Source organism: Haliotis asinina, chromosome 2, assembly GCF_037392515.1.
Source record: "Haliotis asinina isolate JCU_RB_2024 chromosome 2, JCU_Hal_asi_v2, whole genome shotgun sequence".
In the NCBI taxonomy this organism is placed as follows: Eukaryota; Metazoa; Mollusca; class Gastropoda; order Lepetellida; family Haliotidae; genus Haliotis; species Haliotis asinina.
Genome location: NC_090281.1, coordinates 52,982,222 through 52,996,011, shown reverse-complemented (window position 1 = coordinate 52,996,011; position 13,790 = coordinate 52,982,222). Strand labels below are relative to the sequence as shown.

The window sequence follows — 13,790 nt, the reverse complement described above, 5'->3', positions numbered from 1 at the left end:
CGATATACATAGCAAAGTGTCTACCACTAAGTTGGAGGCAGATCTAAAGGGGTTATTGCCCTAGATACCACTCAGTCATTCAGGCATAAACTATCAACATTCATTCATCTTGTGAGTGCATTGAAGAGGCATTTATGATGTAAGTTCATGTGAATAGAATTCGAATTGTCGGTTTCCACACACTGACACTGTACAAACAAAACAAGATTCTTAACCATCTACAAAAATATTGTCATTAAAGTATATTTTCCTGCCTAAGGTGAAGCTTCCTGCAGAATAATGAATGTCCAAGTAAGTAGTGCACTGGTAGGTTGACTTGAGACTGGTGGTATGTACCACTAGTACCACTGGATCAAGAACTACCCAAAAGAGACAGGACCCAGTCTACTATGCTCCAGTCATGTGTACACAGACAGGGACTTCATCCAGTTTCGGTGAGAACTCAATTGGATATAAACCAAGGAAAAATACCACATTGGGTCGGAGGGAGGCTTCAGTGTTTATATAGGGGAAGGTATTAATCTGGTTCAAGTTTATAGGCAGGGCTGAAACAAAACCTCAAAAACACTTGTTAAAGGGCAGAAACTCAGAGAGGTGGTGTCACGCCTCTTGCTGTATTCCTGAAGACCTGTCAACAAAAAATCTCAACATCTTAACCTTCAGACTGAGAGGCTCTGTTGTCCAGACTTGATTATCTGCTGGCTGCCATCATACTGGGCACTGCCAAGTACGGCTTTAAACAACCATTCCATCAGTTGCAAGCAGTTCAGTAAGGACACTGGATCAGGTGTCATACACTTTTGGTGGATTGATGATTGAGTCTTTACAGTGTATTACAATTAACTGTTCCCCTTGATGTAGGCCTCAACAGATGGACAAACAACAAAACCTGAGAAACTATTTGATGTGTACATTGGTACTATTGTTGTCAAGAGTTATTCCCCTTGATGTAGACCTCAACGGACAGGCATACAACAAAGCCTATTATACTACTTGATGTATACATTGGTACTATTGTTGTCAGAGTTATTCCCCTTGATGAAGACCTCAACAGATGGACTAACAAAACCTACTTGATGTATACATTGGTACTATTGTCTTGATTGAGTCTTTACTGTGTATTACAATTACCTGTTCCCCTTGATGAAGACCTCAACAGATGGACTAACAAAACCTATGGTACTACTTGATGCATACATTGGCATGCTCTTTGTCCGAGTTATTATCCTTCATGAAGACCTCACCAGACAGACATACAAAAAAAAAACCTATGATACTATTTGATGTATACATTGGCACTCTCATTGTCAGAGTTATTCACCTTGATGAAGACCTCACCAGACAGACATACAAAACCTATGATAGTATTTGATGTACACACTGGCACTCTCATTGTCAGAGTTATTCCCCTTGATGAAGACCTCACCAGACAGACATACAAAAGCTATGATACTATTTGATGTATACATTGGCACTCACATTGTCAGAGTTATTCCCCTTGATGAAGACCTCACCAGACAGACATACAAAAGCTATGATACTATTTGATGTACACACTGGCACTCTCATTGTCAGAGTTATTCCCCTTGATGAAGACCTCACCAGACAGACATACAAAAGCTATGATACTATTTGATGTACACACTGGCACGCTCATTGTCAGAGTTATTCCCCTTGATGAAGACCTCACCAGACAGACATACAAAAGCTATGATACTATTTGATGTACACACTGGCACACTCATTGTCAGAGTTATTCCCCTTGATGAAGACCTCACCAGACAGACATACAAAAGCTATGATACTATTTGATGTACACACTGGCACGCTCATTGTCAGAGTTATTCCCCTTGATGAAGACCTCACCAGACAGACATACAAAAGCTATGACACTATTTGATGTACACACTGGCACGCTCATTGTCAGAGTTATTCCCATGATGAAGACCTCACCAGACAGACATACAAAAGCTATGACACTATTTGATGTACACACTGGCACACTCATTGTCAGAGTTATTCCCCTTGATGAAGACCTCACCAGACAGACATACAAAAGCTATGATACTATTTGATGTACACACTGGCACGCTCATTGTCAGAGTTATTCCCATGATGAAGACCTCACCAGACAGACATACAAAAGCTATGATACTATTTGATGTACACACTGGCACTCTCATTGTCAGAGTTATTCCCCTTGATGAAGACCTCACCAGACAGACATACAAAAGCTATGACACTATTTGATGTACACACTGGCACGCTCATTGTCAGAGTTATTCCCATGATGAAGACCTCACCAGACAGACATACAAAAGCTATGACACTATTTGATGTACACACTGGCACTCTCATTGTCAGAGTTATTCCCCTTGATGAAGACCTCACCAGACAGACATACAAAAGCTATGATACTATTTGATGTACACACTGGCACGCTCATTGTCAGAGTTATTCCCATGATGAAGACCTCACCAGACAGACATACAAAAGCTATGATACTATTTGATGTACACACTGGCACTCTCATTGTCAGAGTTATTCCCCTTGATGAAGACCTCACCAGACAGACATACAAAACCTATAATACTATTTGATATACACACTGGCACACTCATTGTCAGAGTTATTCCCCTTGATGAAGACCTCACCAGAGAGACATACAAAAGCTATGATACTATTTGATGTACACACTGGCACTCTCATTGTCAGAGTTATTCCCCTTGATGAAGACCTCACCAGACAGACATACAAAAGCTATGATACTATTTGATGTACACACTGGCACTCTCATTGTCAGAGTTATTCCCATGATGAAGACCTCACCAGACAGACATACAAAAGCTATGATACTATTTGATGTACACACTGGCACGCTCATTGTCAGAGTTATTCCCCTTGATGAAGACCTCACCAGACAGACATACAAAAGCTATGATACTATTTGATGTACACACTGGCACACTCATTGTCAGAGTTATTCCCATGATGAAGACCTCACCAGACAGACATACAAAAGCTATGATACTATTTGATGTACACACTGGCACACTCATTGTCAGAGTTATTCCCATGATGAAGACCTCACCAGACAGACATACAAAACCTATGATACTATTTGATGTATACATTGGCACTCTCATTGTCAGAGTTATTCCCCTTGATGAAGACCTCACCAGACAGACATACAAAAGCTATGATACTATTTGATGTACACACTGGCACACTCATTGTCAGAGTTATTCCCATGATGAAGACCTCACCAGACAGACATACAAAACCTATGATACTATTTGATGTATACATTGGCACTCTCATTGTCAGAGTTATTCCCCTTGATGAAGACCTCACCAGACAGACATACAAAAGCTATGATACTATTTGATGTACACACTGGCACGCTCATTGTCAGAGTTATTCCCCTTGATGAAGACCTCACCAGACAGACATACAAAAGCTATGATAGTATTTGATGTACACACTGGCACACTCATTGTCAGAGTTATTCCCCTTGATGAAGACCTCACCAGACAGACATACAAAAGCTATGATACTATTTGATGTACACACTGGCACTCTCATTGTCAGAGTTATTCCCATGATGAAGACCTCACCAGACAGACATACAAAAGCTATGATACTATTTGATGTACACACTGGCACTCTCATTGTCAGAGTTATTCCCCTTGATGAAGACCTCACCAGACAGACATACAAAAGCTATGATACTATTTGATGTACACACTGGCACGCTCATTGTCAGAGTTATTCCCCTTGATGAAGACCTCACCAGACAGACATACAAAAGCTATGATACTATTTCATGTACACACTGGCACACTCATTGTCAGAGTTATTCCCATGATGAAGACCTCACCAGACAGACATACAAAAGCTATGATACTATTTGATGTACACACTGGCACACTCATTGTCAGAGTTATTCCCATGATGAAGACCTCACCAGACAGACATACAAAAGCTATGATACTATTTGATGTACACACTGGCACGCTCATTGTCAGAGTTATTCCCCTTGATGAAGACCTCACCAGACAGACATACAAAAGCTATGATATTATTTGATGTACACACTGGCACGCTCATTGTCAGAGTTATTCCCCTTGATGAAGACCTCACCAGACAGACATACAAAAGCTATGATATTATTTGATGTATACACTGGCACACTCATTGTCAGAGTTATTCCCATGATGAAGACCTCACCAGACAGACATACAAAAGCTATGATACTATTTGATGTACACACTGGCACTCTCATTGTCAGAGTTATTCCCATGATGAAGACCTCACCAGACAGACATACAAAAGCTATGATACTATTTGATGTACACACTGGCACTCTCATTGTCAGAGTTATTCCCCTTGATGAAGACCTCACCAGACAGACATACAAAAGCTATGATACTATTTGATGTACACACTGGCACACTCATTGTCAGAGTTATTCCCATGATGAAGACCTCACCAGACAGACATACAAAAGCTATGATACTATTTGATGTACACACTGGCACACTCATTGTCAGAGTTATTCCCATGATGAAGACCTCACCAGACAGACATACAAAAGCTATGATACTATTTGATGTACACACTGGCACGCTCATTGTCAGAGTTATTCCCCTTGATGAAGACCTCACCAGACAGACATACAAAAGCTATGATACTATTTGATGTACACACTGGCACACTCATTGTCAGAGTTATTCCCATGATGAAGACCTCACCAGACAGACATACAAAAGCTATGATACTATTTGATGTACACACTGGCACTCTCATTGTCAGAGTTATTCCCATGATGAAGACCTCACCAGACAGACATACAAAAGCTATGATACTATTTGATGTACACACTGGCACTCTCATTGTCAGAGTTATTCCCCTTGATGAAGACCTCACCAGACAGACATACAAAAGCTATGATACTATTTGATGTACACACTGGCACACTCATTGTCAGAGTTATTCCCATGATGAAGACCTCACCAGACAGACATACAAAAGCTATGATACTATTTGATGTACACACTGGCACGCTCATTGTCAGAGTTATTCCCCTTGATGAAGACCTCACCAAACAGACATACAAAAGCTATGATACTATTTGATGTACACACTGGCACTCTCATTGTCAGAGTTATTCCCCTTGATGAAGACCTCACCAGACAGACATACAAAAGCTATGATACTATTTGATGTACACACTGGCACACTCATTGTCAGAGTTATTCCCCTTGATGAAGACCTCACCAGACAGACATACAAAAGCTATGATACTATTTGATGTACACACTGGCACTCTCATTGTCAGAGTTATTCCCCTTGATGAAGACCTCACCAGACAGACATACAAAAGCTATGATACTATTTGATATACACACTGGCACACTCATTGTCAGAGTTATTCACCTTGATGAAGACCTCACCAGACAGACATACAAAAGCTATGATACTATTTGATGTACACACTGGCACACTCATTGTCAGAGTTATTCCCCTTGATGAAGACCTCACCAGACAGACATACAAAAGCTATGATACTATTTGATGTACACACTGGCACACTCATTGTCAGAGTTAGTCCCATGATGAAGACCTCACCAGACAGACATACAAAAGCTATGATACTATTTGATGTACACACTGGCACGCTCATTGTCAGAGTTATTCCCCTTGATGAAGACCTCACCAGACAGACATACAAAAGCTATGATACTATTTGATGTCTACACTGGCACGCTCATTGTCAGAGTTATTCCCCTTGATGAAGACCTCACCAGACAGACATACAAAACCTATGATACTATTTGATGTACACACTGGCACGCTCATTGTCAGAGTTATTCCCCTTGATGAAGACCTCACCAGACAGACATACAAAACCTATGATACTATTTGATGTATACATTGGTACGCTCATTATCAGAGTTATTCCCCTTGACATAGACCTCAACAGACGGACATACAAAAAAATCCATGATACTATTTGACATGTAAACATTGGCACTATCATTGCCAGAAGTATTCCCTTGATGCAGACCTCAACAGACGGACATACAACAAAACATATGTTGCTGCTTGATGTATACACTGGCCTATTCCCCTTGATGTAAACCATAACAGAAGGATGAAAAATTGTGACCCAGAAATATCAGTGCTTGTATTACATCATTTAACATCATAATTCAGCGCATATTATGTAAGAAAAGTCTTATTACATTTCCAGTTGTGGTAGCAATGAAAATTACATTAAAATACATACTAAACAAAAATTACATGAAGTCCACTGAGGCTTTATGAACCCCTTAGTACATGAAACTCTACATATCTTCTATTGAGTTTGACTCTTCAGATCCGAAATGTTATCAAACCGTTTGAGATTCATGACTCTTTCAAGAGTTACCTCCCTTACACCATCTCTCAATGCCACCCATCTCCACAGCTACTACAAGTTACCTTGTTGTGAGGTGGCCTTTCAGTGGTCGTGGTAGTCTGTGATAAGGGATATAACAGTTACTGTCATACGTTATTTAGCAGACAACAAGCTCGTCTTTCACACGAGGACAAACTTTTATTGTTTATCAGGTCCAACCTGATCCTAGTGGATTAGCAAACAGGGAAACTACCTGACATTCCACTGGGATCAAGGGACGAAATACCAGACGACATAATGTCTACCTGGCAGGAGGACCCGTGACAGATATGACGCAGCAATCTGTTAACATGGTCTGCATTCTGAACATACTTTACTGGATGATTCCAAAAGATCAGGTATCTCATATTGTATCTCTAAAACAGTGGATCAGCCCTGACCAGAGCCAAGTCATCCAAACCTGTTTTACAAATAGCTGAGAATAATGAGCCAGGCACTTTCTTGTTAGGTACAAGATATTGATCAGCTATAAACAGTTGTTTCCAAGTTGTTGCGGATCAGGTTACACTGAGGTGGTGGGGAGAGAGCTGGTCATGTCACACCTTCTGCCCACCAACAAAGCAGATGTGTAGCCATCTCATACACCCAGTTCACCCCATCCACACATGCAATACAATGACAGACCATACTAGAGGCTTGCTTGTAGATGTTAACTTCACAGGGACAGGTGGCACTAGCCTTCAACTAGTTTGTGTTAGCATCCACAGGGAGTCTGATGTAATTTGTAAGCTTGAAATATCCTAAGGGGGCCAGGGTATTCTAATGCAGGGTGTCCAAATATTCCGGTGCAGGGTGTCAAGATATTCAGATGCTGGGTATCCAGACATTCTGGTACTGGGTATCTGGATATTTTGTGCAGGGTGTCCTGATACTCTGGTGCAGGATGTCCAGGTATTCCGGTGCAGAGTGTCTGGATATTCTTAAGCAGGGTGTCCAGGTATTCTGGTGCAGAGTGTCTGGATATTCTTAAGCAGGGTGTCCAGGTATTCTGGTGCAGGATGTCCAGACATTCTTAAGCAGGGTGTCCAGGTATTCTGGAGCAAGGTGTCTGGATATTCTTAAGCAAGGTGTCCAGGTATTCTGTTGCAGGGTGTCTGGATATTCTTAAGCAGGGTGTCCAGGTATTCTGGTGCAGGATGTCCAGACATTCTTAAGCAGGGTGTCCAGGTATTCTGGTGCAGGGTGTCTGGATATTCTTAAGCAGGGTGTCCAGGTATTCTGGAGCAAGGTGTCTGGATATTCTTAAGCAGGGTGTCCAGGTATTCTGGTGCAGAGTGTCTGGATATTCTTAAGCAGGGTGTCCAGGTATTCTGGTGCAGGGTGTCTGGATATTCTTAAGCAGGGTGTCCAGGTATTCTGGTGCAGGGTGTCTGGATATTCGTAAGCAGGGTGTCCAGGTATTCTGGTGCAGGATATCCAGACATTCTTAAGCAGGGTGTCCAGGTATTCTGGTGCAGGATATCCAGACATTCTTAAGCAGGATGTCCAGGTATTCTGGTGCAGGATATCCAGACATTCTTAAGCAGGATGTCCAGGTATTCTGGTGCAGGATATCCAGACATTCTTAAGCAGGATGTCCAGGTATTCTGGTGCAGGATGTCCAGACATTCTTAAGCAGGATGTCCAGGTATTCTGGTGCAGGATATCCAGACATTCTTAAGCAGGATGTCCAGGTATTCTGGTGCAGGATATCCAGACATTCTTAAGCAGGATGTCCAGGTATTCTGGTGCAGGATATCCAGACATTCTTAAGCAGGATGTCCAGGTATTCTGGTGCAGGATGTCCAGACATTCTTAAGCAGGGTGTCCAGGTATTCTGGTGCAGGATGTCCAGACATTCTTAAGCAGGGTGTCCAGGTATTCTGGTGCAGGATATCCAGACATTCTTAAGCAGGATGTCCAGGTATTCTGGTGCAGGATATCCAGACATTCTTAAGCAGGATGTCCAGGTATTCTGGTGCAGGATATCCAGACATTCTTAAGCAGGATGTCCAGGTATTCTGGTGCAGGATATCCAGACATTCTTAAGCAGGATGTCCAGGTATTCTGGTGCAGGATGTCCAGACATTCTTAAGCAGGATGTCCAGGTATTCTGGTGCAAGCCCAACATTATCCTCCCCTTATTTACACAACAATTTCAGGAAGTAAAAAGAACTGCACCAAAAATTGTGTTTTCCCACCAGGCCAGAATTTTGGCCTCCAACCCATCCACTTCTAAACCCACAAGGTTACCCATGTCATTCCGTACATATTAACTGTTGTCTGTTATTGCGTCAGTGTACTTGTTTCCAACCTTCCAAAGTAAAGCTGCATGCCAGAAAACTTAGATACATGACCTGATTGACTTTGGCTAGCATATGGTTATGCTTCAGAGAGAAAGGTGAGTGAAATTTTCTGTCGTTTCTTACAATATCCAATATATTATCAATACAGTTTGTCCACCACTGTCATCAGAAGCTATTTTGTTTGAGTAGCAATGTTAATAGAACATACCGCAAGATACATACATGAATATACCAAACCAAACTATTCATAACCTATCACATGTCATATAAAGAGTCAGGGCTATGAAATATCATTATGTCCTCAAAAAAGGAAAATTTCCTGCCAACAAACCTATCAGAGTTACCTCCCTTTAACCACAAATCTCCCCCAAACTTCACCAGTTTTTCAACAGGGAACAACACACATCCTTCCTAAGTGCAAGATTCTGAAAATTCTTTTAAACCGGAAGAGAAGAAATTCCCACTCTGAGTGCTATCTCTTCATCAACCTCTTACAGTTGCGTTTATGCAGATTAACATCAAAAACACAACAACTTAGCAGAGATAATTTCCGTCATACCCCACACAGATACACCTGGGGGTCTCAGTCACAAATACCTGTGACAATTGAGTACCAAACAAAGCAGTGTTTTTTTCACCCTCGCTAATTCTAGGCAGTATACATTGCCATGGACCTCATAGGGGGGATATTGTGACTCAAGGTCTTTGAGTGTGGTCATTAAACGGACGGCTCATTTGTCAAAAACTGCTGGAATGTTCAAATTCTGCAAGTAATACAACATTGTGCTTAGGATGTATCTATTCCGGAGTCAGTCCATGGAAGGGTCTGTAATAACGTGCTGAGTACCCATGACAGAACATTTCTTTCAGGGTTACGAATGTTGGGATGTAATTGTCTCAGCGCTACTGTCAAACCTATTCGACAAAGTTCTATTGACCATGCAAACATTTTCAACACTGGATTCAAGAAATCTATAATACACTTGCATGGCAACATACCAGTCCAAAGTCCAGTAAAACACAGTTATGGCTTTTTTACTCTTGGGGAGTGAGGAGTTTAGTTTACACCATTTTTATCAATATTCAAGCAGTATCACAGCAGGCGACACCAGAACTGGACTTAACATATTACCCATATAGGGAATCAAACCCGGGTCATCAGCTTGACAATTGAACGCTTCAGGCTACCCCACCACCCCTGTGTACTCTGACAATGCTAGTGTATTCAAAGTATAAGTATACGACTTTTATACTCCCGCTGCGAAAGTCTTATCCTCCCGCTACGCCTCCGTGACGACGCGAGAAGTGAGAAAAGCGTGCATCGACAAGCCTTTAGTAATGTGCGGTGCATTGAGGTCAAACGATCAGCTGGTGTCAACATGGCAGCAAGTCGATTCGATGCATGTTGTTTTGTTTTGATTTAGTGAAAACACTCAGCTAGATAAATACGTTATCACATCGTGTCTCGGGAAATACGGGGTTTTATCAGTCCCAGTTACTCGGGACTGATAAAACCCCGTATTTCCCTCGACAGGATGTGATAACTTATAATATCCCAACGGGTCTGATCCTTGAGTGGAAGGAGTTCCATATTAAATGAAAATACTGAAAAACTGACAGTGCTTTTCTCACTAAAAACTTGACTAACAGATTTCATAATTTCTAGTTATTAATGAGCTGACCTGTGAAGATCTTGGTTAGAACTGATGTTCAGTAACTCATGCTTGTCTTAAGAAGTGACATGGAATTGGTTGTTCACACTTGGTGACTTGGTTGATATATGTCATCATATCCTTTTTAGTCTAGAACAATGCTCATGATGTTGATCTCAATCTTGTCTGAGACAAATATATATAGGCCATTATCATATAGCTGGAATATTTTGTTGACTGGGGCGGAAACTAAACTCATTCACTGTCAATCTCTTTAATGCATGGACAATTCAATTATGAACTCCAGGTGTGTCTCGACTATTGGCACCGTGTCTCAAACTCAGATCTGTGTAGTTATCAACATAAGACCATGAAAACCTACACACTCCATTAGAATGAGGCAAGGGGGTTGCTGTACTAAACAGTTCAATTGTTCCCACCCCTGCCTTAATGCATGAACTGGTAACATACTTGTTTATTGAATGATCAATTTTGTTCTACTCATCACATGGAACAGGTTCAGATAACAGTCAATCCCAGTACCATGAACTAGGACAAAGCAAACTACTTAGGCTCTCTACAGGTCCCAGGATGATTATCATATTTCTCATACCATAACATAATCAAAATGAATTTTCCACTTGATGAACAGAACAAGGCAAACCTCCTTATCAAACACAGTCTATGGAATGTCTTCAATATACAAAACCTATGAAATGACACAAAAGCCTTATCATATGAAAGCTATATAATATCGACATACAAAACCTATATAATGCCCCAAACATCCATTAGACACAAAAGTATTTAAAATACAGATGTGACATACATCCTAAGCCAAAAGAAGCTATGCCATTTCCCTGACTTGTAGAAGGATACATGAGGATATTACAAGTATATCCTCAAGTTCTCAACCTTCATAATCTAGGTGTTAATTCTGATGACTAGCAAGTATCTCCCTACAAAGCCCCTCCTTACATTCATATCATGCTGTCAACTTAGATGACCACCAAGCACCTGCCAACAAACCAAATCCCTGGCCATGTTGATCCAGGTGCACAATGAGATGACCTGTCCCTTACTTGGGGATCCATGTTTACCTGCAAGTTCATCCCAACAAACCTATCCTCAACTTGTGGATCTAAGGACACAAACAAGCAAATCCCAAAGACCCCCATCCCCGACTTTTGGATCCAACTGTACAAACGACTTAGCACATCCTAAAGACCCCCATCCGCGATTTGTAGATCCAAGAGTACAAACAAGCACATCCCAAAGACCCTCACCCCCGACTTGTGGATCCAAGTCTACAAACAAGTACATCCCAAAGACCACCATCCACATCTTATGGATTCAAGTGTACAAACAAGAACACCTCAATGATCCCAATCACCGATTTGTGGGCCAATCTCCGATTTGTGGATCTATGCGACCCATGTGATTACCATGAAACCCTGACATGACCATCACCACCGCCCAACACCCCTGATCTACATCATCATTAACTAGTGGATCCAGGTGTACTCCAAGATGACCATTTACCACCTCCCAACAACCCTCATCCATATCATCATCACCACTGACTACTGGATCCAGGTGTACTCCATGATGACCATTTACCACCTCCCAACAACCCTCATCCATATCATCATCACCACTGACTACTGGATCCAGGTGTACTCCATGATGACCATTTACCACCTCCCAACAACCCTCATCCATATCATCATCACCACTGACTACTGGATCCAGGTGTACTCCATAATGACCATTTACCACCTCCCAACAACCCTCATCCATATCATCATCACCACTGACTACTGGATCCAGGTGTACTCCAAGATGACCATTTACCACCTCCCAACAACCCTCGTCCATATCATCATCACCACTGACTACTGGATCCAGGTGTACTCCAAGATGACCATTTACCACCTCCAAACACCACAAATCTACATCATCATCATCATCATCATCAACTTGTGGATCAAGCTGTACCTTGATATGACAATTCAGCTCCTCCCAACAACCCCCATCCTGAGCTGATGACTCAGGTGTACCCCGAGATGACAATCTGCAGTCAGGTGACCTCCACATCTTGTACTTACCACCAGAAACTCCTTCTTGTCAACTATTTGGTTACCATCAGTGTCAAACATGTTGAAGGCGATACGAAAACCAGATCTGGGTTCTGAAAGGTAAAGCATGACTCATTATAGGACACCTAAATACAATCCATCAGCACAGTATTCATCATAATATTTACATTGACATCAGGACAGATTGCATGGTGCCAGGAAAACAAGTAATTGATAGCTTGTGTAGTGCATTACAAGAAGAAACTCAATCAGGATATGTATTGTAACCAATCAATGCTCATTTACTGCAAGGAAGGTGTTTTTTCAAGAATTTATTCCATTCTGAACACCAGAGACAACACTTTGGTTGGAGACCTATTCTGATCTAAATTCCGAAAGAGAGACTCATGTATCCCACAGGAAGACGTGTGAGGTGCTCACATCGCCTGTCCCCACAGTAAGACAACCTTGGTGTACTCACATGGCCTGTCCCCACAGAAAGACAAGTATGAGGTACTCACATAGTCTGTCCCCACAGGAAGACAAGTATGAGGTACTCACATGGTCTGTCCCCACAGAAAGACAAGCTTGGTGTACTCACATGGCCTGTCCCCACAGGAAGACAAGCTTGGTGTACTCACATGGCCTGTCCCCACAGGAAGACAAGCTTGGTGTACTCACATGGCCTGTCCCCACAGGAAGACAAGCATGAGGTACTCACATGGCCTGTCCCCAAAGGAAGACAAGCATGAGGTACTCACATGGCCTGTCACCACAGGAAGACAAGCATGAGGTACTCACATGGTCTGTCCCCACAGGAAGACAAGTATGAGGTACTCACATGGCCTGTCCCCAAAGGAAGACAAGTATGAGGTACTCACATGGTCTGTCCCCACAGGAAGACAAGCATGAGGTACTCACATGGCCTGTCCCCACAGGAAGACAAGTATGAGGTACTCACATGGCCTGTCACCACAGGAAGACAAGCATGAGGTACTCACATGGCCTGTCCCCACAGGAAGACAAGTATGAGGTACTCACATGGCCTGTCCCCACAGGAAGACAAGCATGAGGTACTCACATGGCCAGTCACCACAGGAAGACAACCTTGGTGTACTCACATGGCCTGTCCCCACAGGAAGACAAGTATGAGGTACTCACATGGCCTGTCCCCACAGGAAGACAAGTATGAGGTACTCACATGGCCTGTCCCCACAGGAAGACAAGCATGAGGTACTCACATGGCCTGTCCCCACAGGAAGACAAGTATGAGGTACTCACATGGCCTGTCCCCACAGGAAGACAAGTATGA

General features: G+C 42.2%; 1 protein-coding gene across 4 annotated transcripts in view; it reads right to left on the bottom strand.

Moving 5' to 3' along the window:
• LOC137273911 (calcium uptake protein 3, mitochondrial-like) overlaps nucleotides 1–13,790 on the bottom strand; it is a 92,795-nt gene that overhangs the window by 10,780 nt on the left and 68,225 nt on the right. For all 4 annotated transcript variants that reach the window (XM_067806814.1, XM_067806815.1, XM_067806812.1 and 1 more), the window contains one exon: nucleotides 12,509–12,591. In XM_067806814.1, the coding sequence (XP_067662915.1) occupies nucleotides 12,509–12,591 (83 nt within the window). The remainder of the gene's footprint in view (nucleotides 1–12,508; nucleotides 12,592–13,790) is intronic.